Source organism: Acanthisitta chloris, unplaced genomic scaffold (assembly GCF_000695815.1).
Source record: "Acanthisitta chloris isolate BGI_N310 unplaced genomic scaffold, ASM69581v1 scaffold10899, whole genome shotgun sequence".
Taxonomy (NCBI): Eukaryota; Metazoa; Chordata; class Aves; order Passeriformes; family Acanthisittidae; genus Acanthisitta; species Acanthisitta chloris.
The window spans coordinates 93,521-121,041 of record NW_008693113.1 but is presented as its reverse complement, the minus strand read 5'-3'; the positions used below and the strand labels follow the sequence as shown (position 1 = coordinate 121,041).

The 27,521-nt window shown below is 38.9% G+C and overlaps 1 protein-coding gene across 1 annotated transcript in view; it reads left to right on the top strand.

Annotated features, from left to right (window-relative positions):
- Nucleotides 1-16,595: 16,595 nt before the first annotated feature.
- The window catches only part of TSPAN9 (tetraspanin 9), a 93,018-nt gene continuing 82,092 nt past the window's right edge, over nucleotides 16,596-27,521 (top strand). Inside the window, exon 1 of the mRNA XM_009082953.1 lies at nucleotides 16,596-16,961. Coding sequence (XP_009081201.1) covers nucleotides 16,596-16,961 — 366 coding nt within the window. The remainder of the gene's footprint in view (nucleotides 16,962-27,521) is intronic.

Below are 27,521 nucleotides of genomic sequence, written 5' to 3'. Positions count from 1 at the left end.
TTGTAATGTGTGCTTGAGGCTACTCTGCACACTGTAAGAGGTGAAGGTGTGACCTCCTCGCTCCAGTTCTGTCTGTTACCATTTCAAATTCTGCCAAAAGCAGAATGAGTAAGTTCTGATTTTCTTTTGGACTTTAGTGGTGGAGCTCATTACAGGCTTCTCCTTTCTTTCCCTGCCTTCCCCCCTGCCCAGACTATATCCCTCTGATAGGGCTGTGCAGGGTGAAAAAGCACAGCACACAGAACGCGAGCCCAGAGTCATGTGCGTGCCCATTCTTCATGCAGGCTCCAGGGCAGCCTTGCACACTGCTGCTATTGATACCCAGAGCACATGCTGCTGCCTGATGGGTTGAGTTTCCAGGACTCATACGGCACCATGCCTGCTCCCTTCCCTCAGGTTTCACCAAAGACAGTCTGGATGCATAAATCTTATTTCTTTAGAAATCCAGAGTGAAAATAAGTTATGTGATTTGGGGAAGGAAGAGCAGCCAGAATCTGTTACTGTTGCCATGTTGCAACTTCATTTATAGCGAAGGGGGAGAAATTTTTTTGCTTTTTTTTTTTTTTTTTGTTGTTTTTGTTTGTTTGTTTTTGGTTTTTTTCTTAAGGAAGTGTGGAGTCAAAGAGGCCACCAGGATGACCACTGAATGACTTAGGTTTAACATTGGCTGTATTTCTTTTAGAGCTTAAAAAGGAAACTCAGCTAATTTTCTGTGTGTTCATTCCCTTCTTTGACCCTTGTAACAGTTTTAAGGGTGTGCTTATCTGTACAGACATACTGAAATGAGGATTTAAAAAATCTCAAGGAGGTCTGATCCTGTTAGGAACAGAAGAATTGATCATTATTTTTTAAATCCATAGGAACTGTGCTATGGGTTTTTTGAACTGTAGCAGGTTTTTTTTCCTCAGAGTTAGAGAAAGCAATGCTACTTATAACACAGAACGTAGTCACTTGCTATGGGAAGAAACTCTGTTGTCAACCTGCATGGCTACCTAGATTAGCCTTAAAACATAAATCCTGTCAGGGTATGAAAATCTGTTAGGTTCTGTAAGAATGAAAGGAATGTGCACCACTTTGAAACTGTGTGCATAGGATTTTTAACTTCATCATAAAAATTGTGTTTTATAGTAGTTTGAGTACTGGAAGTTGGGAAGTTAAAAATATTTCAGTTCTTTCAGCAGTTGCATCAAAATAGCTCTTTAGCATTATTAGCATCCAAGGATCAAAATCGTTTGTTTGCTTTCCTCATATTTTATGCTCCTTGTGATATAGCACAGTAAAGAGAGCAAAATGCTACAGAGGAGATATTTCCATATGCTAATTCTTGCCATTAGAACAGCACATTACGAAAAGGTTAGAGACAATGTGACTTGTAATCCTTCAAGATCCCAAGGAAAATAGCATACCATGTGTGTCTGATGCAGAATGAAACTCTAGGTGGGCTCAGACCCATGATAAGATTGTCCATAACTGTTAAAGGCTTGAACAATAACGCAGATATTTGGGGATGTGGCCAGGTGTAGCACCATTTTGCCTTTTTCCTTTGAAATACTAGTCCTTTACTCAGTATTTTGATGAAGAACTTTAGTAATCAGACCAATGTACATTATTTGTACATACAATCTGATGTCACTTTTAGCACTTAAAGGATCAACAGCTGCTAAGGTCAGATTCCTGTCCAAAAAGTTTTATTCACTGGTATTACAGTGGTGTCTGAGATGCCCTGAACTAAGGTGTTTGAATGAGCAAAAGGGTCTTTCTCCCTTCTTCTTCTCTTACCTGTTATTCTCCTTCCCCTCTTCTCCACTGATTGTTTTTGTGCAAAGTTTTATGGACTCTCCTTTCTTCCTCACTGGAGCTGTAAAAAGAAAACAGTATGATAACAGACTGTATAAACTGACGTTATTTTATGTTGCTAATGCCCATCTCCAGTTAAGGAGATGGATGCATCTAAAATTGTATCAGCTTGTCAGATCAAAGTCCTTAAATAGGTTTTCACTGTCATGACATAGTGACAACACCAAAAGAAACTCCAGCATCTCTGTGCTCAAGGATCAAGCTTTCTTCTCCCATATAAATAATTTTAATTTGGGATCTTTCAGAAATTTACTCTTGAGCAGATTAAACCAGCCCTTCATCTATGCAGCCGATGCATCTCTAGGGGCAGATGGATTGCCTTTAAATAATTCCTAATCCCTGTTTTTTGCAAATAAATTGCATTCCTTTCCTTGGGGAAGGTCCTTTATTCTGACAATTACACTCCTGTATGGAATTCACACTCCAGTAGCAAAACAAAATGGTGATGGGAAAGACTGGAATTTGTTGTTTAGTTTCTTCGGTTAAATGTATTTTTTAAAAAGACAGTAGTTAACAGATTAGAAAGGATAACTACCAGATTAAGTCACACAGATCAGACAGGCTTTATGATCTGTAGATACTCAATTGATAGGATGAGGATGTTCCTAATTTGCCAAATCTAGGTACTGATAAGCAACACATCCTTTTATTCCCTCCTGTCAGCATGATAGCAATTTCAATTTGCCAGTTTTTCAGTGCATGCAATTGTACTTCAAGTCACTACTACTAGCAAGTCACCACTACTCCGAGGAGTTCAGTGTCACTCTTCCGCAGTCTGAGGAGGCATTATGCTGTGATGGGGAATTGCACAGCCCATCTTTGGCATCAGTGGCTGACTCAAGCTTTTGATATTAGAACAAAATGTTAGAATTATAGCAAAGTCTAGGTTGGAAGGAGATGCTGGAGAGCATGTGATTCAACCTTCTATTGAAAGCAAGGCCCCAGTTCAGGTTATCCAGGCCCCTGTTAAGCCAGGTGTTCAATATTTCAAGTAAGGGAGATTCTACCATCTCTCTAAGCAATCTATTCCAATGTTTAATCATTCTCCCACTGATTATTTTTTTCCACTTCTATCCAGGACAGCTTTTCCCCTGAGCAACCTAGTTCTGTTGCTTGTCCTGCCAACATGTATACTTGTGAACAAAGTACCACCATCTTCTGTAACTGCATTTTGGTTATTGAAAGACATTTATTAGCCTTCTGGAAAGTGAGAGTCTTTTACATGTTAGGCAGCACATCTTTTCCTGACCTTAATGTCTGCCTAAAGCCCTAATATTAACATTTTATGAGATGAAGGTTTTATTTCAAAACCATGTATAGCATCTCTTGAGGGCGTCTTAATTTGGAATTCTGTCCCTGAGCACGTATCTTTTCTATAGTAGAAGTAAATGCTTGAAGTTTTCCCAGTATTGAGAAATCTGTGTCAATAATGTGTGTTTGGCTGTTCATTTTGAAGGGTCCCTGGTTGCCTTAAAAATGTGGTTTACAGATTATGCATAGAAGTTACTAGTGACCAGCCTGTGAAATCTGAGAGGGAATCTGGTTGACAGAACTTAGCAGCAATAACACAGCAGTGTACCATGTCAGGCCTTCAGTGGTCTGAGGGTTTTTTTTCACTGCTTGAGAATGCAGGACACTGCATAGAAATCTGTTTTGGATTATTTGGCTTTTGAGTATTTGTTCTTTATAGTAAAATAAAAATAACTGGATCTTAAATATAAAGGATGTTTAAAATGCATGAAGATAGTTCTGTGATAGACATTTTGAAGGCTTTTGTGCCTGGAAATAATTTGTTAGGGAACAATTAATAGGGTAGAATTCATTATTCTCCCCACCCCCCTCCCCGCCTACGGCTTGGTATTGATGTAGCCTTTTAGACTGTTAGATATCATTGATATTTGGTAGAGACTATATAAACACAGCAGATGTATTAATTAGGGACCAAAGCGAGACATCCATATAAAATGGAGCTGAAAGTACTGTGGAACAACAATAGGCACTCTTTGGGAGGCACTGAGCTGAAAGAAGGTTTCTATGAATCAATCAAGACACTTGCTTGGTCTTTTTTTGAAGCATAATGCATAAGTCTGGCATCTGATTACAGGACAAGTGCAAAGCATCATTCTGTTTGGAAAAATATTCTGTGTAGAAAGAGAAACCACACCTTGAAATTCATCAGCTCTGTTCTCGTTGTATGCTCAGAGATCCATAACTCCTGATTCTGTTTATTAACTTTTTGTTGTCTTTAAACCTAGGGTTCCAGTGGTACTGCTGTCAGGGAGTGAGAGGAGATGTTTTTCTTCTCTTTCACTTTCAGTCTTAGGCCCAATTGCTTAGCGTATTACAGTTTCTGAACCTTTGTTTTCAGTGTGTGGAGCAGAAACCATTCAAGTTGATTTAAAAGAAGCAAAACAGGAATTGAGCTGACTTAATTTAGCAATCCTTGGAATACAAGTAACATGGGATTTCAGAGTGCAGTTCATGTAATCAGGTTTTGGTTGGAATTGTGTGTATTTTAGTACTGTATTTCTTCAAGAAGGCACAAACATACAGAATCTCTTCATGATTGTATCTACCAAATTATCTTGCTTCACCTTGCAGAAGAAAGGAGAAACCTCATTACTGAAGATTAATGTTTAATGTAACAGTTTCCATTCTATTGGAATAGAAACTAAGTAACTACTATACAGAAGAGTCCTGTAATAAAATCATTGGCACAGAAGGGGGTGGAGGAGAAGAAGACTGAGACTGGTCGTTTAGAAAAGTTGGGTTTCAGATAAGGAATAAGATGATAAGTTCATAGAACTCTTCTGAAAAATGTTTGGCTGGCTTGAGAAAATTTTCTGTTACTTCTGGGCAGGCGCTTGGCAGGAAAGGGACAAGCGCGACGTAAGAAATTAGCATATGAGAAAAATAATGCAGAAGAAGAAACTGTAGGCATGATAAAATCCAGGGAACAAAGTATCTTTCGTGTTGGGGCATTGATGTCCAAACCTGCATGAATGTGTTTTGTAGACACTGGGATTATAGGGCTAAAACAACAACAGAAGCAAACAAAACATTATTGATGGATTATATTATTGCAGATTTACTGTTAGCTTGTTCTCTTGAAGGGAAGAAGTCTAGAAAGCCTTTTCAATAAATTAGGTTAGGTTTAAAATTAGTCTAGACTTGGACATTTAGGAGAGCAAAGAAAAAGATCATATGCATATTTTTGCTATGGGCATCAAATTTGACTTGTACAAGGCATATTTGGACCAAAACTAGCACTACCCTTAAGCGATATTGCATTTTGTAAGCCTTTGGTATAATTAATGTTGTTTAAAAACCTGTCTGGATACACACCATTTACTAAGCATTTATATGGCCATGCATTTGATAGACTCCTGAACCAGTCTGCAGAGCATATCGTGAAACATCCTGTTGGTTGCTTCTGAAATCAAATGCCAGCATCCCAATTAATTTGTAAATGGAAAATATCTGCCTGTGATGAATTAACAAAGTGATGCTTCTAAAGGCCAATTGATATTTCATACTATAACTACTGCATACTTGTGACATACCTAAGTACATCAGAGCATATTGAATGACACAAATAGTTTTCCCTTCCTAAGGACAGGGTCTTTTTTTTTGTCTTTCAGATGCCTCTATGAGGAATTTTTGCAAGGTTCTTTATTTGTGACTGCTGATCAAGGGTATCTTGGTTTTCTCATCTCTGAGAGACACTGATGATACAAATAAACTTTTCAAAACTGAAGTGAATGTGGGCTTAGTCAAACATGCTTGTATCCATTCTTTACACCCCATATTAGGCTCTGAATGCCTGGTATTACAGCTAGCACACAGCATTCTCTCCAAGTGTAAATGAGTCCTCCATAATGCAGATAAGGTCATAAAAACCATCTTTTGTTGTTATACTTCTGCCTTTACAAAAGCTCATTAATTTATATACTATGAAAAGTTAACTAACTCCGACTGTAAGTGAGGGAATTGAATGGCTGCATGTTGGAGTTTTTTTGTGGCTTGACAGGCAGGGTCACATCAAACTGTACTCTGATTTTTATCCCTTTCCTTTCCTCCTTTGTCATTTTAAATCGCTCACACCCTTGTAACAAAAGCTGACACCGATCACAAAGCTCATGAATAGCACCACCGTTACATAAACCTGCTGGATTATAGTAAGAGGTTTACCTTGTTTTCATTATTACACCCTTTCTTGCGTCTCATGCAGAATAGATGAGAACCATTTAGCCTCGTTCTTGGGAGATGAGTAAGGTGGCTAAAGTATCTGCCTCCTCTTGGGATTTAAATCTGACTCTGTTGGCAAAGGAAAAAGCATTAATTGCATGACTGTTATGTTACAGGCACATCCTATTTTAAATGTTGAAGTTTGCCACATCCCACAGTTACCACACAACATGCAAGAAGCTTTATTGTAAAGGTAGATATGCTTTATTGCAAGGGCAGCTGCAGATGCTCAGATAGGATTGTTTATATAAACCTAAAGAACTTCAATACAGGAAGGAGTGTGCAGACTTTTCTCAGGTTAGATGTTGTGGAAGTTTGTTGGTCCAACCCAAACCAGCAGGATGGAGTGTGGCTGTTCTGCAGTGGTTTGATCAGAACTTGAGAAGTGCTGTTGATGGCAGTTAAGGTATGTTCCAGTTACCTAGAATTACGTAAAAGCTGTTTATTATGAGTTCAGGAATGTCTGCCTCAAAGACTAGAGGATGCAGATGCAGGGAATTGTTAGGCAATGCAGTTTGTTGTGACAGTTGGTAGACCCCAGGGAGGGCCAGGAGTAGGCTGGGGACTGAATGGCTGTAGAGGTTTGATCTCACCTATGTTTCCAGACGTTTCTGTCTCGGGTCATGTTTGAGGCCCAGCAGAGGGGGAACCTGGTCCTGTGACTAGAACTCAGCCCACTCTGCTGACAGCTTTCATCTGTGAGGCTACTGACTCTGAGCAGGTACTTAATTCATTTGGCAGTTTAACTCCTTTATGAAAGCTGTGTCTCTTTGACCTGAAGGTGGGATCTGGGATCAGGTTTTGCTTGGAAATGCTGCTGATGCATGGCCTTTTGATAATTCCCACACATCTGAGGTGATGATTCTCCAGTAAGGCATTCAGTCTGCCACTTTCAGTGAGTCTTAAATTGGAGGCTGGGACTAGTGATGAGTTAATGGGGAAGGAACCTAAAATATTGGTGCACGTTGCTGCACACTGTAGACATCTGGGTCTCTGCCAGCCCTGACACAGTGGTTTTAAATGTCCCCATTCATGGAATCACACCTGTTTATGCTTAAGTGCCAAAAAATGAATATTTTAGCAATGAAGGAATTCACTCAATTGTGAAAGGAATGTGCTTAGAAATGTTCCTTCATAGCATAACTGAGCAGGTTTCAGAGATGTGTGCTGCTTTTTAGAAATGAATGCTTACATCATTCTCTTAGTTCTTTCTTCGCATGGAGCCATTTGTATGAGGTTTTTTTAAAATTTGTTTGTTTTTAAGTTTAATAGTTCTGCTAATACATTGACACCAGCTGTCATTTAATTCAGAACAGCAGACTGCTAGTGAAAGACAGCCTCTTTAGAACAAATGTTAGAGAAAATCCACCTGATTTTATTCAAGAGACTTGTACACATTGGACACAGTTAGAAGAGTTATTGTATTAATGAAGTTCTGCTACACCATCCAAGAGGAAGAAGGGATGCCATCTCTTATGACAGCCAAAAGTGTTCTGCTGTTTGCTAGTTTTCTTTAATCTGTAGTCAATATAAAAGATATAAACCCTAAACTGTCATATAAAGTAGGAGTGGAAGAGAAGCACTCAGATCGTGTACTTTACCTCTGAAAAAAATAGGTGTTAAATAAGAAGAGCCCTTCTCACTTCCTCCCCCCTGCTTTCTTTTTTTGGTCTTTGATTTTTAAAGCATGGTTTTGGAGATCTGATTTGTGGTGTTTCATCCCGTGGGGTTACTGGGGATGTGATGTTGTTGCCTTCCTGCCTCTGGTCCCTTGTTCTTATTTTCTCTGTATGTAAAGCAGCACTTCCCTGCATATACATTTTTTTTTTGGGTACTGGGAGGGGACAACAGTTTGTACTGCACATTCATTTGCATCATTGATAGCCAAGGCTTGATTGGGCTTATGTTAGCATCTTTACAAAGAGTCCCTGACTTGAAGATGGTCTTATTGATGACTTCACAAGGAACTGGTATTAAACAAATGCTGTTATAGTGAGAAAACTCCCTTTGCTCCTACAGGTAAGATGCAAATTTAAACTACAAGTGTTTTCCTGTTAGGCTCTGAAGAGTTTAACATTTCAGAGCCAAATTTTGAATATGAAATAGAAAAGCAGAAGAGGGATGATTAAAAAAGGTCTGTTGAATCTGAGTAGCTTCACTTTCATAAAGATAAGGTGTTGATAGAAACAGAATTGATTAAATTAATTTTTAATTTGAATATTAACTCTTGTGCTTCAAAAAGAAGATATTTTCATCAGCGGATTGGGAAAGACTATGGCGTAAACATAGCTCAATTAGAAAGATGCCCTAAGATGGTTAACTGAAATTATTAGGGAGTCTGAGAGTTTTCAATAACAGGAGATGCTGAAAAGTGCTTAGTTTAATGAAGGACAAATGACATGGGATGTTATAGAGGATTACAAAATAATGAATTATGGGATGAGGATGAATATCAGGACAGAGCTGAAAGGCTTAATAATGATAGTGAATAAGAGGAAGATGCTGCTTTTTTAACATAATGCATACCTATGGAACTGCCCTAATATATTGAGGCTAAGTTCTCAGCAGAATTTAAGAAGGATTAGCTGTTGATGGAGATGAAACATTGTATTCATTGGTATAGAAGATGAGACAAACACCCTGTAATTAAAAGGGATACAGATTCTTATGCTAAAAGTCATAAACAGTCTGTTCCAAAGCATCTGGTATATTCTGCTGCCCAGCAGGATAGGTCTGTCTGCTTGGGCACATGTTGTTCTCTTGACCCTCATATTTTCTAATTTTTTCTCACCTACTGGTGGGAGAATTGGTAAGGTACTTTTGAGACTTGAAAAAAAAAAGTCCAAGATAGTTATTTTTTTCAGAGCCAGCTATTAATGCCTATTTTTCTGTCTGAATCATAGACTGTCTGTTGTACAGGTTGACTTGCTCTACATACGTACACTGCCAAGCCCAAGAAGACTCTGAGTTCCAGGGATTCTCAGAAACAAACAATAAACAGACTCTGGATTTCATTTCTTAAAGGTGGAACTAACAATAGTGAATTGTATTCTAACATAAAGTTTAGAGTAGTTCTTTCAGATCTAGCATATTCCATGATGTTGTTTGTGAAGTGAAAACAACATCCCAAAAGATCCCTGTATTAGTGCAAATGTTTTGATTTAAAGGCTTAAATGTTGGTAGCAGGATTTATATTTTCCGTTGTTTTTCTGTCGCTTTGGAAACTCAGACATTCTTTCTGCACTGTCTGAGGGCCCCTGAAGGACAAGTGGTGTGAAGGTGTGACCTAATCACAATTTCTTAGCTTTCAGACCTCATGTTGCACTTTAATCCTCATGTCCCATATCTCCTGTGCATTAGCATATGAAGTCATCTGCATCTGATCACTGTGGGTTAAGGTTCCTGGCATGATTTACAGCTAATTCCTTTGTACAATTTCGAGACAGAATGTTGTTCTGTCTCTGGTGTGAAATCCTAAATGAGAAGTCTCAACTACATATGCATTGTTGGCAGTAAATTATTTTAAATGCTAATCCCAGGGACTGAATGACACAGAATGTTTGGCACAGTGTAAATTCTTGCAACAGGATCTTATTTTCTTGATCATCCATCCAGTGAGGACCCCATGTTGGAAGAATAAACTCCTCTTATTGGTGTATGTTATTATAAACTAGTAAGTATTAATTTAGGCCATTCAAAGAGATTTTACCTCTTTGCCTTGGGGAGGCAAGGAGTGTTACTCACCAGAGACAAACACGAGCTGTTATGATAGTGTCATTGTGTCAGAAGAAACAGACTAATTAATTCCCTTTCTAGTAACAATTTCAAGAAATGTAATAATTTCTCTGGGTGAAGTCAGGACCGATGAAGGTGAGTGCTGAATTGAGATGGCTAGACACTCAATTCCTGTGTCTATAAGAACAGATTGTTTCCCCACAGATCACAAACTCAGTGTCTTCTCGGTGGTGTTCCTTCACACGGTTCCTGCATCCTGGAGTGCTGTCCCACTCCTGTCTCTCTGCGAGGCCTCCCCTTTCTCCAGATATGCCAGTGCTAGGTGGAGTCCCAGAACATGGAACTCAGCCTCTAAGAACCCATCTGAGTCTCTATGTTTTCCTGCCAACTTATGCTGTATACATATTTGCCTGTCCCAGGTCCTTTTACCTGGCATCCAGAGGTGACTTTACAGATGAAATTGGAGATCAGGTGATGCTTGTTATATGCTCTTTGTCCTGCTAGAGGGTGAAGAGAGAAGGTTATGAGCTTGTCTCGGTCATTTCTCACAGAAGATGAGTTGTTTACTGGTCAGACCACAGTCACCAGCTATGAATTAGCCTGTTTCTTAATGAATCCAGTCTCTCCCTCCATCAGCTGTCTGTCCATCAAGCACCCAAGGAAATGGTTCTTTTCTGAAGGTATGAGAAATGGCTGCTCTTCACACCAGTAGGGGAACTAAGTGTGCATTTCACTTTGAATACTTGGTAGTGATTCTGTTTTAGCATTTATAACAAACATGCTGTTCATATAAGTAATGTGAGAAGCTATGATCAGTGATTGGAGACTCCAAAACTGAAGTTACAGTAGTTTCGTCTATTTCTAATGGAATACTTCTCTCATTGGAGAGTGAAAGTGTATCAAAAGTTAAATGTTGCTTGGGATATTTGGTTCTGAAAAACACAGGCAGGTCTCAGAACTTGTCTACCATACAAAGTGGTGATTGAAACCTGCCTTGTATCTGTCCAGCCTCATGATGGACAGAATGCTTTGGATTTACAGCATGCCAGCTGGGAGCATGGAAGGCCCCAGGATGTGCAAAACAACTGTCAGAGCATCTGGGTTTTTGGTCATAAATCTTGCCACTTTGGGAGACCTGGGAACTCCAGGTATTTTGACTTGCTGGAGTCTGTAACCTCTTTGATATGGAACCAGGAGCACAGAAGTCCTGAGAACTCCATGGTTTTGTCTCTCACGGGATCCTAATTTCAGTTGTATTTTTTTGGACATTCTTTTCCTTTTAAGCTTATTCCAAAATTGGTGTAGGTTTTGCTTTTTTAAAATCTGAGCTTTTGACTGTATACAACTGCATGCTGGAGTTAAAAGCTATTCTTTTCAACTCTTGTTCCCTGTCTCCTTCTCATGGCCTATGCAGGTTTGGACAGGGACTGAAAAGATGTAGTCACTGAATTTATACTCAACAATCTCAGTTCTTCATCTACCTACTGTACCCTGAGGAAGGCTTGTATAGTTGAGTTCTCAGTCAATATAATTCAAAACAAAAGAATGAATTTAAGAACCATATCCCTCAAACACTTAGTAGTGTATGCATTTGTATGCCTCTCTGTGGGGCTCACTGTTGTCCTGAAGTTGCGTGACAGGGTTACTAAACTCACGATTTCTAAGAATAATTAACTTGAGAATGGTGCAATGGTTAGTGTACTAGGTGAGGCCATGTGAGGCACAGATTTGGTTTGCTTCTCTGCCAGCAATTTCCTATTCTGCCTCAGCAGACATCTTGCTCCTGGAGTTCCCATTATTTAAAATAGTGACAGTAGCACTATCCTAGCTAATAGAAATTGCAAGGTGAAATATCCCAAGTTGTAAAATGGCTCATGTATTGTGGTGACTGGAGATTTTATTTTTCCTTTTTAAAACCTCCTGGAGTTTCATATTTCATACTTGGGAATCGTGGGAGACATAACCAAAGCTTAAGATACTTTTGATCAGCCTTCAGTATTTTTTCCTGTTCTTGCCTGTTGTAGTCCCTCTCCCTCTCACTGGGTCAGCAAGATTACTTAAAGAGAATGTCTTGTAAAATGGATTTGAAACTTCTAAAAGAGGAAAAATAAGTGCAATTTTTATATATTGCTGACACACATTTTTATATGTATTATGTTTTTATAAATACATGGTTATAAATCTGTGTATAAACTTGGTCAGCTTTTGCTCTGTTTTACCACATGGTTCCACAAGCCAGTTGTGCAAAAACAGCTGAAGAGGGCATAAACAAACAGGGCTTCAGGAGCACTGGAGATGAGCATAACTGGCACTGAAGTTCTGGTGAGATGAAACGAAGGGCTGAGAAGAAAGATTAAATATTTTGTGACTTCCACTGAAAAGTGAAGTTGCTGGGACCTGTGCTTTGAAAGCCATGGTGGACTATTCCCAAGAGGGAACCAAATAAATCAGTTTCAGTAGGAGAACCAGCCTATGCTTTTTTTTGCCATATTATTAATACTCTTCCTTTCCATTTTTTTGGCTACACCCATTGTGACATCCATTTTCATACCTGGTATCTGAAAGTGGCCTACATTTTGCCTTTAATACTTGGCAGAGCCATTTAGATGCAGTGGTCTGATGTTCATTGGCTCGTCCCTGGCGTGTACATGTGGGACTGAAATTATTTTCTTGATGTGAAGGCATCACTCAGCAGCAAAATTCTGTGATTCGGTAATCAAACATTAATGAAGTACAGAGCGAGCTTTTGAATGTTTTTCATGCCCTGATTACTAAACAGAGGTAAGATCTGTAGTGAAGCAAAATGTATTTGTCCTCGTGCTGAGGTTACACTGTCAAGTGGGACCACTGTAAGAGGCTGTTGAATGCCCTGCAGCAACACCTACCACTGAAGTCTCAATCAGACGTGGAGTTAAGTGCAGTGGCTGGTCAAAACACAGCTGGGTGGACTGGTTAGAGCTTTTTTTACCATGTATTTTTCCAGTAAATAAGCAGTTCTGTGTGATTTATTAACTGAGCTATCTAAACTCGGAGTTAGAGTTCCAGCAGGAGGAAGTGGCATCTAATCTGTAAAGCTGCTCCATGGCTGCAAATTCAAGTGGCGGAAGGTTACTGAAGCTTGTAAAGTGTCCCTGGTGGCAATAGCATAACCATAAGAGAGTCATATGTTTTCTTGCTACACAGTGGGAGGGGAGGCTGAGCTGGAACTATGTTTTCCCTAGTGCTCATTGCTCAGGCCTGAATTTTGGAGCTGGCTATTGACTTCATGTGTGTCTTTGGCTGTTCACTGTGAAGTACAAACTGTGCTGTAAACCAGTCATTCTCTTAATGCAAGATGCATTACAGATAATGGTAAATTAAACTAATCTTTTGTAGTGTTTGAAGGTAAAAATAGAAAACTGGAAAACTTCAATAAGGTCTAATAATGAAAACTTTAAAAAAATAAGGTTAGAGGTATAGTTGTTTTGCCTTTTTTTTAACCTACCAATAGAATGTTCCCACTATTTGCAAACTATGACTGGCATTGTGGAGATTTTCTTGCTTATTACAAAACATAATTTTAAGTTTTTAACCTTGAGGAGGGAGGATTAACTATTGTTGTCATGTAGCTTCAATGGCAAGGCAGATATTTATGTTGCATTAGTTTTCACGAGTGCATAGCAATTTTTTTTCTGTAGTTAGTCTATGTCAGTCTAAATTTTATGGCAAACCAAAGGATGCAACATGAAAAAATGGTTTAAAATACTTGTGCATTCTCATAGTTTTTTTGCTGAGAGCTCAATTTTCTGTGACAAGTGAAAACCACTGAAAGTATCTAGCTGCAGTATAGGTTTGCAGTGGTACAAATTTACACTTCCAGTAAGTGAATTTCAAACAGAAGACTTTTTTCAGACTTCTAAATCCATACTCTGATATTTGCCTTGCATTTGAGTGTCAGTTATCATACAAGCTCCTGTGTTGGAAAGCAGGTACCTGGCCATGACCTACAACTCACTTCCATGTTTTTTTCCAAGGAAGTTGGTTCTTGATGACTGCTCACACTGAAGTTTGTATGTGCACCTGTCTTGGTTTAACCCCAGCCAGTGGCCAAGCCCCATGAGCAGCTTGCTCACTCTCCCACCAGCGGTATCAGGGAGAGAATTTGGGAGGGTAAAAGCTCAAAAACTCGTGGATTGAGATAAAGACAATTTAATAGGGAAAGCAAAGGCTGTGCATGCAAGCAATGCAAAACAAGGAATTAATTCACTGCTTCCCATGGGCAGACAGGTGTTCAGCAGTAGAGCAGGGCCCCATCACACGTAGTGGTTACTTGGGAAGACAGATGCCGTCACTCCAAATGTTCCCACCTTCCTCTTTCTAAGCCCCACTTTATATACTGAGCATGATGTCATATGCTACTGGAATATCCCTTTGGTTAGTTTGGGTTAGCTGTCCCAGCTGTGTCTCCTCCCAACCTCCCATGCACCCCCAATTTCCTTGCCAGTGTGGCAGTACAAAAAGCAGCAAAGGCTTTGGCTCTGTGTAAGCTCTGCTCAGCAGTAACACAAACATGACTATGTTATCAACCCTGTGTTCTGCACAAATCTTAAACTTAGCCCTATACTAGCCACTGTGAAGAGAATTAACACCACCCCAGCCAAACCCAGCAGAGCACCATAGACATGTATAGAAATGCCCCATTCTCCTTTGATCACTGTTAAATTATCTTTTTCAACTTGGGTGTTTTGTGTGTAGCCTTTTCTGCTATCATACACAGTGCTGAGCAGTCATTTTGTGATCGTCTTTTGGTGGTCAGAATGTAGGTAGTTTTGAAATTACTTTTGAAAAACAAAGTGAATAAACACTGTTGATACAGACTTGGACTTGCCTGGTGTTAAAATGTTATTCTAGAGCAGAAGAGGTGAGAGAATGACATTACATGTACAAATACTGGGTATTTCATGGCATGAAGTACTTTGTGGTGGAGGGTTCTTTTCACAGAAAAAGCCTGTCAAGAAGGGTACAACACTGCTTTAGGGTGTTGATTCTGATGTCATTTAATAAAAATTACAGAATTTTATGAGGCTTTGGGGCATGGATATCTGAGATTGAATAAATGTTATATTGTCTTTTCTCAAAGATACCTGTGAAACAATTAACAGTGCATTTGAATGTGCTTTTTGAAAGGGGCAGTTGAAAATTGTGCAGAATTTTGTTTTTCCTGGTAGCTGTAATTTTTTCATAGTGGTCTCCTAATGTAGTTTCTTTCTTTGCAAAAAGAAAAGAATGACCTGCATTTTAAATCTGCTATAGCACTTTGCACCATCAGTGCACTGCGTTTATGCTTCTGACAAAATGACGAATTTGGAAGCACCAGGCGTGACCTGAAGTATTTCTCTTCCTTCCCTCCAGGCGCTTGCATGCATATGCACAGACACACGTGCACGGTCATGCCCTCTCTGTTTTAGAGTCCTAGCAGGCATGTTGTGATACTGTGTGGAAAAGAAACATGGCATTTGGGTCAGTGTTTCTAGTTCACAGACTACCTGTGATGTAAGATGGCTTATTGCTGTACACAAGAATAATCTCTGATACACTAGTTAAATGGAGTGTAAATAGCTGCAGGTTCAGATACCCTTACATTTCAGGAGTTTTAAGAATTGATTGATGACCCTGTAAGAGGCAGCAGCTCTGCTTTTCTGGTTGTGGTTAATTATATCGCAGGTGATGGTGTCACGTTATGTGCATGTATAAGTGAGACATGTGCCTATTCAGTGTGTGCTGAGTGCTAGCCTGTTCCAGTTCCTTGTCCCATGGCATTTGTTTAAGCCAGAAAAAAAAAAGAGTAAGTGACTGTTAATTTAATGAGCAGGGAGAGGTTAGTACCTGTCTATCTAATTCATACCTTTTCTGTATTTTATTGCATTGAAGGAATATCAGTGCCTAACAGTTCTAGCACATAAACAGCTAAACAGTACTTGACATTTAAAGAGATTTTCTGTTGTGCACTTGTATAGTCAAGAGTAATTCTAATCCTATTAGAGATATTATGTCATGGAGGCGTGCCCTGGAGGAGAGGGCTTCTGCTAACTGGCCCGATGGAAAGCAGAGGGGAGGGGCGAGCAGGAGGGCGGATTTATTTCTCGATAGTTAGGTCAGGGATTTCTGTGGGAAATGCCCAGTGGTTGCAGTTGCTGATGATTTCACGGCAACAGCAGTGAAACACGGAGTGCGCTCCGGTAGCTGGTTACTGAATGAGACACTGCAAATGGGTGGAAAGAAAAAAGACAGCATGTGATAGAGAGTCAGAGAGACACAGAGAGGGAAGCTGAGAGCAAGGAAAGTGCTCCTGCTCGAGGAGAGTCTCCCAGGTGTACTGCAGAAGCTTTTTGGAAATGGATGCAAGGACCATCTGCTGCCTATAGATTAGCAGGCTGTGGACTAGGAGTGCAGAGAAAGAGCTTATGGCTCTTTTGAATAAAAATCAAAGTTCTGCATAACTGATTCATCAAGATAAATCATGAGTCTGCTCTTGCATGGCATATTAATGTATAAATCCATGCTTCAGATAGACAGAATACAGCCTACATTGCTATAAAAAATAAAACCAGCAACAATGCAGTGAATAAATTCTGCAGTGATTATCTGATTTATGTACGAAGAAAAAGAGAAGCAAAACACAGACAGCTCTTATCGCACTGTGGCATTTGCAAGGCACTGCATTTAATGCTGAGAGATGCTATACATTAAATCTGACAACTGTGAAAAGAGAGATCATGGAGAAGTCAAGTAGTGAGGATTCTTCAATTCACCGGAGTCCATCTTTGGATAGCAAAGACTCAGATTTTGCTAAACCTTCTACCTCAGGGAGGCAATTTGGTCGAGGTTTTACTGCAGGAGCTTTCTATGGTACAACTGGATCACGCACACAGAGCCACACTGGGGTCGGAACCGGGACCGGCGCTGGGACTGGAACTGGCGTAAAAAGTGATAAATACGGTGCACCCAAAGGCAGCAAATACGTGGTCTTTTACCTGGATCTATCCTTTGTTTTCCTTTTAGAATTTAAGAAGTGCAACATGGCAAGAGGCTGCCTGTGTTGTTTGAAATACATGATGTTCCTTTTCAATTTAATATTTTGGGTGAGTACTGCCTTTTCAGTTGCCTTCATCTGTTTGTGTATCCTGTACTGCTGCATTATGTGTATGGTGCATCTTTGAAGCAGTACAGTAAGTTCCCTTCTCCCCTCCCTCTCTCTCATACCTGCTTGGAATATTTTCAGTGTTAAACTTGTGTCTTTTGGGAAAATGCACATGCTTTCTGTATCTTAATTGCTACCTGGTTACTGTAGTTTGGCTTCTAATTACTCAAACTTGCTATTATAATATGTGTTTTGAACTGGGTTATCTAAGAAAGGGCAGAAATGTTGCCCTTTAAGGAAGACCAGAATTATTGTAGCATTAAAATCCTGCAGTGGCTGGATTTTTGCATTCTGTTGTAATACCTTGTGTAGCAAAAAGCTCCAGGTTAATTTTTGAAGTATATTCTCATTGTCACCATAAGTCTCATTTGCCTTTTGTAAACTTCATTTCACAAACTGCTTTTTCATTTGAAGGAAGTTGTGTCCTATTTCTCCAATTAAAACAGTAAACTCTGTATGTTCTAACCTCATAAGGTATCAGCATAAATGTGAAATGCCTGGAACAGTGAATTAATCTGGATTCAGTTTCAGCTGCAGTTGTACACATTAGTGCATGAAGTTGGAGACTTGCACTTGCTTCTCAGGGATCAAAATCGATTTTCCTCCCTCAGCCAAGAGGCATGAGGAGTTGTAACAATGAATGCCTCAGCAAGCAAGTTAAAAGCATAATGGCTACTTTGAGCAAAGTATTGTCATATACAAGGGAGGGAGGAAAAGTTAAGTCATCTAGCAGCTCGGCATCCTTCAGTACAGTATTTTTTAGGAAATCATAGGCTAATTGAAATAATGAATATAGCCCAATATGAAACAGTTTGCTTAGTTTGAAAGCAAAGGTCACTGCTTTCCTGATAGTTACAAAGCTTGAGCACGTGAACAAAATCATTCATGGCTGCAATCCAGAAATATACAGTAAGCTTCATAAATACATGAAAACATCATCCCTGGATTTATTTTGGAAAAAGGGGCATTAGCAGTCTAGTTCAGATAGCTACCTCTGGTGTATAGATACCATTGTTCAAATTAGGAATCTTACTAGCAGGTTCTCTGTTTATCTTGACCCACTTACTGAAATAACCTCTAAGAGCAAGAGTTAATGGGAGATTTGGTACAGTTGAACTGCTCACGCAACGGTGAGCTTTTATCAGTCACAGACTGAAATTCTACAACCACTGAACTTGTGGACATCTTACTGAAACAGAAAGATAGAATTGATCACTGAAGAATATCTGATCAAAGTTTATTTGTGAATTTAATTTTTTTTTCTTTCTCTGTACATAAACCCTGCTAGAAAGTTGCCTTAACTATTTTTGTTATAAATAATTTTGAACACACCATATTTATATCAAACTGGCTATTTGACCCTGCATTACTTCCACACCTTTAAAGTATTTATTTTTTCATATCTATATGTTGTGACTGGTTTTGGAATAGCTTTTTTCTGGTATCATTACTCATGTCCTCTGCAATCAGTCACTAGGTGTCTCTTACCTCTCACCTTGTTAGATGCAACATCTTTCTTTGCTTTTATCTTCTTCCCAAACAGCAATTTTCCTGACTCTGCATCAGACCTTTAGAGTCCATTTTTACTGTTCCTTGAACTAGCAAAAATATTGCAGACTTCATCTGTGTGCTCATCTCTGTCTGCTCAGCTCCCACTGGACTTTTATACAAACACATTGCTTCTTAGGTTAAAACTAGCCTACCATCTGGAACAGTTCTCTAGTGTCCTGTGCTGCTTCAGTTCTTACTCTTGCCTCTTAATCCTCTTCACACTCTTCTCACCATGTCTTTTGTTGTGAGGCTTATATCACTTTTCTTTCTATTAAACTTTGGCACCACATCTCTAATATTCTAAAAATGCTTTTTTTTGTGTGAACCAATGGAATGAAAATGATACTCTGGCCTGGTGAATCTGAGAGATTATAGAAAATTGCTAAGTGCAAGATGTCAGGTACTTTTCAAAATAGTTTACAACAGAAATTTAATTCTCCAGCCTGGTTTAAATTGCTTAGAACTCCCTCTTTCTTCACTGTAGCTGACTCAATTTTGCAAGACAGAATGATGTTCCCATGCATCCTTCCAGTCTTGCTATATTCTTTTTTTATTTTTCTTAACTGGGCTGTTTTATTGTTTCGAGACATTCAATTAATAACATTATAATATCTTTATATATGTGGAACTGCATGCTAGAAAGAGGTATACTACAGACAGGCATTCTGTAGTTTGCCACATCTGTCTTCATACCTAGAATCTACATTAGTTCTACTATGAGTGTTTGACAGGTTTCAAATGTTTGGCTCTGTATGTACTCCTTGCTGATGCTGTGCACCTGCAGTATCTCTCACTCACTGCTGCTCTGAACTGCTAGCCCAACTCTGGACTCCCCACACAGCTCTGCCAGTGCCCTCTGTTCCTACCGTGCCCTGGAGCACTCCCTGCTATTTCAGTCTTATCTTTCTTCTTAACCTGTTTTTTCCATTCCCAGATTTGCTCCTTCTCATTGCTTCCTTCTGAATTTCTGTTAAGAAATCTGAGTCCAAAACCATGAAGTTGTGGCCTGCTCTTGAGCAATGACTATCATCTTTTGTAATGCAAGGTGATTTATTTTTTAAAAGAGAAGACTCAGTTTTAAATGTGAAATTTTCTGAACTGAAATTTAAAGCAGAATGAGACTCCTGGTCTTCAGAGGTGAGGAGACCACTTCCACACTGTTGTCTTTTGGCAGAGACAAGAAGTGTTTTGTTTTGGGCTTTTTAAAATATAGGAGCTGGTTTATAAGCAAATGGAAACAGAGGTGGGAAAAGTGTGTTTCAGGGAGTCTTTAGACAGGTGCCAGTCCAGCAGCTGTACAGCTGCAATAGGCAGTCCAGCAGACTAGCTTCCTTACCACAAAGCTGCATTGTTCTGAGCCTGTAGCAGCAGGAAGCCTGTCTCGTGGGAAGTGGTGTTCTGCCATAGTAAAATGGTGTTTTTGCGATGCTTCCTCTGGAAATGAGAACAGGAGGTGTCCTTTGGCATCCCAGAATGCTGGGCACTATTGTTGTGAATGATTCTCAGTGTTGGCCCAAAGAAGGATGTTCTTCTCTAGGACAAGAAGGACCTTTTTCCATTATTTGCTTGCTGGCAGAGAAAGAGACTTGGACCCAATGTGTCCCTCACAGGCCAATGGGCTGTACTACTCCTTAAGCCTGGCAGCTAACTCATATGTATTATATAGGAAATTTATGTATTAGGAATATTATATATTACACACATAATTTTTACATAGAATATATTTTACATACTTCAATATATATTGATATATATATATATATACAGGTTTATGTTTTAAGGTGATGAAGTGCAGTTAGTGGATTCTCTCTGCCTCTTGTAGCCAATATATTGTCTCCATGATAACTACAAGAGTTGCCCTGTATTGTTTCTGCCCAGCAAAAATTCAGTGTGAATTAGACTCATGACAAGAAAATAAAGGTTTTGGAAATTAGTGCAACGTGTATTAGTTAACCTGGAAGCATCACATATGAGTTGTACAAAACAAATTTATCTAAGTGGGGCCTAACAGTAAATTGAAACAGAAGGTGTTTCTCCCCCATATTAGTAAGTGCTTCAGGTATTTCTCTGTGTCCCTCTGATTCTTAGCAGTTGTTCATGGCCATCTGGCATTGCTTTCTTTTAGAGATTAGGGAAGTCTGAGCTGAGGGTTAAGGAAGCTTATAGTATTTAATTGTGTGGCTAGGATGATGATTTACACTGAATTCATCCTAAGTGCATAATATGTTTTGCAAAGGTACTGGACAACTACAAATGTTAATTGATTTAGTTTGCCTTCAAGAATATTTATGTGCAAACATACAGAGATTGTAAAGTAGCCAATATAGCTCTGCAAAAGAAATAAAGTATTGATTTTTGCTTCTAGAGATAGCAGCTAAATTGTCAAGAAAGGTAATAGGCAAATATAAACATTAGGGTATATGTCTTTCTATGGTAGATTTCACTTCACTGTGTTATCAGAGAAAAGGATTACAACAGTTATTTTCATGAAATGTATCAGATAATCTTACTGTTATAAAATGAAAATTCTATAAAACACGAACTTTAGAAAGAAATTTCACTCATGAAATGAGAAATTCATAGCGTCTTAAAAGGGAAATTTTGAAGTGACTGGAATAATTTATCAAAAATTCACTAGAGAACTTTACAAGTAGTCAGTGGTCATGGTTATATTTTGGGTTGTTCTGTTGATTAACTAAGGTTAATGATTCCACAAAGAATCAGACATTCATAATACACATCTTGTTAAATTTTAACAGTCTTAATTTTAGGAGGAATATATGGCAAGATTATTAAATTTCTGATGATCTGTGTTTTAAGAAGAGCTAAGGAAAAGCTCCTTAATGTGGTTTATTTGTTATTTAAACTACTACCAAAAAACGTTAATAGGAATACCTGTATAATAATTAATTAAAAGCACAAGTTATAATTTATCTAAGTTTAATGGAGTCAAATTTACAAATTCAATTATTTAATATTCAGTTTCAAAGTAAATCTTGTAACAGGTTGGGAGCATTTTCCTCTCACTGAAACCAAATCTTCTAGACAAAAAGATGGGCTGGAGACTTACTGGTCCAGAAGTAGCAGCAAAAAGTCAATTGCAGCAAACTTTTCACTGATACTTTGTTATTACAATAATGGATAAAAACTATTGCTCCTGGAGGATATTTTTCTGCATTAATTGTTGGTGTAATTTAATCTAATAGTGGGAGTAATTAACATTTTTTCATGTAGATTAGAAACAGTGTTATATCAGTAGTAGAGCAGCCATGCAGGTCACTTTTACTTAAGTCTCAAATCAGACTAAAAGAGAGAGAGCATGTCCATACTCTGGGTCTGGCTGCTATCAAAGCTATTGGTACTGTAAGGCAGCTAACAATTTTAGAATGGTTTACATAAGGTAATCCATACTTACTTATGCCAAACTGGAATAAATACTGTAGTGCACTGTTTGGACAGATAGTTAAATCATGCAAAGATACTTTGTCCCTACACAAAACTGAAAATGAATCTCTGAGGTTTAAAAGGGGTGGACAGTTTGTCCCTGAAATGAGAACAAAATTACTAACTAGAGACAGCTTAGAAAAGGAAACACATTAAATTTCTGTCTTTTGTTGTCTTCCCGCTGGCTGTATTATCTGATATTCCCCGTTTTCTGACAGAGAGGATAATGAAAAGGAGGCACAGTGAGTGACCCTGGGATGCTTGTCTCTTGACATAATAGTGATATTTACTTCTGTCGTATTTTGACTCTAATGACATAAGTGCAGTGACAGTTGTGGTACAATCCTGTGAAAGTAAGACTATTTGAAAACAACCAACCAACTAAAAGCAAAGAAAAAATCCCAAGCAAACAACCCTTCCCTCCTAACAAAAATAAACAAAGAAAACCTGAGCCCTAACGAGACAGTGAAATCTGGAAAAAGCTAATGTTTTCAATGACATTAGCAGGAGAATTCTTTTTTTCTTTTGGTAGGGATTTGAGAAACTGTGAAAAGATCCCAGCTATTAGTCTTAGTTTCCCCTCCAAATGGCATAACACTGTTGTGTCCCTATGGAAATATGCACCTCAGTGGGGGAGAACTATTAGAGAAATGTTTTAGCATGTCAGTGTTTTGGCTGGGAAGAGAAAGAAAGGTAATACTGAGTTCAAATGGTGTTGCATCCTAAGTGAAGTCCATTTATAACCTGCATGATGACATTACAGAATAATATTCAAACATTATTTGAGGCCTAAGACTAGTTTTAATTGAAAATAGTGAGGTCTGCTTCAGAGCCAAGTTAGACTGGTTAATCCATGTGGTGATGGCCCCATAACTGGTTTTAGGGTCTAAGCTGTTTCAACCTGAAGACATCCAATATGACGTTTTTCGCAGTGTTCCTCTCGCTAACTACTCTTTGCTAACACCATATTTTATTCAAGTTGGTTTGGTTTTTTTAGATGTGGGTTGGGTTTTTTTATTTTTTGTTGTTGTTGTTGTTTTCCTTCAGTAGGAAGTGTTTTTACTTTAGTTGTGGGTAGGTGTGAGAGCTGTTTGTGTCTGTTATTTTGGTTAAATGATGAGTACATTCTTCACTCAGAAAGCAGATTTGTTGGATACAACTGTTATAATGTAGCTTGCTGGACAGTTTATTCATTTGCGCATGAGGGGGTTTATAGTCATTGCAAGTGAGAAGCAGAATAAGAATTTCAAATTGGATAACAAATTACTCCCCTCCAGTCTTCCTTGCCCTCCTATACTCACAGAATTAAATCTTTCTTTAAATGTTTGGTCCAGGTTCTGTGCCTCATATCCTTTGACTGTGTGACATTAAGCAAATTTCTTCAGCCTCCTGTGTCGCAATTCCCCTAACTTTATAAACAATGATGTATCGAGTTTCATAAAGTGATGGTTATAATCATGGTGTACAGTTATTGTTAACAATGAATAAGCCTAATAACTGTAATGTTTCCTACTTACTTCTGGATTCCTAGACCCATTTCATGAAGCTATTTGGTTGGGCCTTGTTTAGCATGTTTCCTTTTTGTCTGTTCTTGCTACCCGCCAGGTAAGTAGGTCTGCAAGAGGCCCATCCAGAGGGGTATAATCTTTCTCATGCAAGTAGAGGATGAGCTTGTAACTCCATTATCTGGCTGTCCAAGGAAGCATCTAATTTGTTTATTTAAACGCTGCTGACACAGAACGAGACCTGCGTAGAAAAGATGGGAAGATGCAGTTCAGTTTGTGGAAAGTAAAGTTTGGTTTATTGTGGTTTTGCGGTACACAAAGTTAGGATGTTCCTAATGGGCAGCCAAGTCACCACAGATACTATGGTATACTATAGCTCCTCTGTGTTTACAATTTGTAAAGTTACCTCATCCTTCAGCAGCTCATGAAAATGGTGAATCAAAGGAAGAATTCTGCTGGATATCTTGGGCTTTGCTTTAAGTATCTTGCAGAAATAAGCAACACCTTCCAAACAAAGTGAAGGAACCTTGTATGACTGAAGGTGTGTTAGGAGAGGGTGAATGTTTGCTGAACTTTTTGGGGACTTCCACATAAAACTTGGTTGTTTTAATATCACTTTACAGAAATGACTGCAAACTCTGAACTGAAAGCAATTTCAGAACTTTATGAAACAAATTAGCTTTAAGTCTACTCAGATCGCCATTCAGCTCAGTCCCTTCCTGCTTAGGAGCAACTTAAATCGATGAATTTATTCAGCAGAGAGAATTGAACTCCAATTGTTTGGAAATTTGACTGGAATGATTGTTCTTTTCTGCTGCTTTTATTGAGCTGGGCCAAAGTTCACATGGCTATCCAAACCTTTTTTCATTTAACTACTGCATCCAGTGTAGTACTTGTGAATTGTGAAGATTGTGAATATTTTTGGGACCTGCTGCCTGTTTGAAATTTGAAAGTCATCTACAGTTCATCCTCAATAATGTCTGTCAAAACTTGGCACCATGGCCAATAGCTTTATCACTGCTCAGGTAGTTCAGACAGAGCTGGGTTTACAAAACGCCCAGTCAGTGTTTGTCATTGTCCTTAATCAAGGCATAGCCAAGTCCATACAATCTTGGTAATCAATCCGAGCCCAACTTTAAGTGTTTAGTTTTGCAGTTAACATGATGTCTCTCTTGTCTCTCACCCAGAACCTCTGTGCTGCTGATTACCCCTTGCATCCCCTTGGAAAGCAATGCATACCTTGCAAAAGGGTGGACCCTGATGCACAGAAAGACTAGTTTGACATTTCTTTCTTTGCCTCCTTGTGTTTGCTATGTTGTTGTTGTTAAAGGCGGAAGATAAGAATTAATTTTCAGAAATAAAGAGTTAGTAATGTTTGAAAATATTGCTTCTATTTTAGCGGGGAAGGAATTCTGTACTGATAGATTCTGTTGAATCTACCTGGTCTTCATTGCAAGCTGCTTTTGGTAGTCCTGTCTTCTTGCCTATCTTCTGACTCTCCTGAATGAAAATCCCTTGTACTGTTTCTAATCAATGCACCAGGGATACATAGTTTTGAAAATACATTAAAGTGGTGTCTATGTGTCTTTCTTCCCATATAACATTGGCAAGTCATAAAGCATCAGAGATTGAATTTGAATTTTTTAAAAATTAGTTTTGTGGATTTCCCCATACTTCTGTTTCACATGTGTTCTGGTACAATTTGTACCACTGTTAGTGCAAATCACAGGTCTGCAGTAGGAAACGATCACATTCCTGTTGATTCTTAAATGTGTATGACATGTATTGAGAGTTGCTGCAAGGAATTAAAACCAGCAGAAACTGGTGTGCTAATCATTTGCTACACAGTTACTAATTTCTAACACTTTATTGAGTTGTGACTGATTAAGTTTGGGAGTTTTTTTACTAAAAAAGCAGGGTTTAATGTTTGTGGGGTTTGTTTTTTTATGGTGAAGAAGACTGAAACAAGACAATAATGGGCTATGAATGAAGATAAGATTATGAACAGATGACTATAAGCTGTAGGGGTTCATCAGCTTAACGAATTACTAGTCATTAGCAGAGATGCATTAGTTGCTTGTGTGCACGTTTCTACCATGTTGCAAATAGGATGCAAAGCATGTTAACTTAAACCATGCAGTTTGCTCTGCAAATAATGTACAGAATGGTTAACAGTTAACTTAGAGTAATTCTGTCATATATAATCATGTTTTTATACCACGATGTACAATCACTGAGTCTGAAATAATGCAAAAATGAAACAGAGGGAAGAGAATTGGTGTTGTACTATTCAGTCAAATTTCCTCACTTAATTTGCGACCTTAGAGAACTGAAAGTTCCTAGAAGGGCTACTTTTGAATCAGAGGTTTGTTCTTTTAGGCTTCTTAATTGATGTATTAAACGCACTTTGTTTTGAACGGTGCTGCTGAATACCTATATTTTGTTAGTAGCTGTGTCCCTGCTGAGTAGCATGGATTCTCCACAAGACTCCTTTCTTCCTCTGTATTGTCTTGGAGAGTTTCCAACAAGTTATGCTCTTAAGCAGGTAAGAGAGGTATCTGTCAATGGATTGTAATTCAGGAATGTAAACATCTCATTTTGTCTCATTTTGCAGTAGTTTTAAACTAAGTTGGTGGTTAAGAATCTTATTGTCCTTTATTTCTGTGCCCACTGTGACATTTTCCACTTCATCTAGCTATTGCTGTGTTCCTCTGCATTGTCCTCTGGATGCAGAGACACAGTTAAATTGGAAAAAAAGAAACTTTATTGTTCTCAATTGCTCTTTCCTTAGAGTTTTGATTGCCCTGTCTTCTCAATTTTCACTGCTTTAAGAAATTGATATTACATCTGTTGCCATAATCCCAGAGTGCCTTAGGACCACTTAATGTATTTATCCTCTTGACACCCTGTAAGTATGGGCCGTGCTTTTATCCTCCTGATACAGATGGAAAGCTGAGACACCAAAACAAAGAGAATGTCTGCGTTGGAGCTCAGGGTAGAGAGGGCTGAGAGCCATTAGAGATCAGAACTAGCAAGTTGTCATGGTTAAACCCCAGCCAGCAACTAAGTACCATGCAGCCACTTGCTCATTTCCCCATCCCCTACCCCAGTAGGATGGGGATGAGAATCAGAAAAAAGGTAACAGGTTTGAGATAAAACCAGTTTAATAATAGAAATACAATGCAATAATAACAGTAACAATATAATGAAAAGGGAGACAACAAAGAGAGAGATAAATAAACCCCAAATACCTGCAAGTGATGCACAATGCACATCACTCACCATGCATTGACTGATGCCCAGCCCATCCCTGAGGGGTGATTGGTAGCTCCTGGCCAACCCCCCATAGTTTATATACTGAGCATGGTGTTCTATGGTATGGAATATTCCTTTGGTGAGTTTGGGTCAGCTGTCCTGGCCATACTCCTTCTCAGCTTCTTCTGCACCTCCTTGCTGGCAGAGCATGAGGCACTGAAAAGTCCTTGACTCAGGGTAAGTACTGCTCAGTGGCAACCAAAACATCACTGTGTTGTCATTATTCTCACACTAAATCCAAAATGCAGCACTGTGCTACTAGAAAGAAAATTAACTCTATCCCAGGCAAAACCAGGATAGAAGTCCACATTCAGATGAGCTGAGCACAGAGAGACTTGTGTTGAGGTCTGCATGGCCTGCCCATGAGCTCAGAAATCCTGTCGATCACTTATCTTGAGCTTGGGTGTCTTTGCAGCAGTCTTTCCTGCACTTTCATTTCCAGATTAGCTTGGGCAGAGGCAGCTTAAATCTGTCTATATCCATGGTGTAGATGTGTCCTACTAAGAGACTTGTACAAAGTTAAACTGAAATTGAATCTGGATCTCCGGAGTCCTTGGTAAGTGTCTTAAGCAGCAGACCATCTGTTATGCTCCATGCCTTGTGAGAGACTTCAGAGGCAAGCCACCTCTGAGTGCAGTGTTGTCCGCAGGCACAAAACTATCAGATTTAGGACTTGTGGAACATCC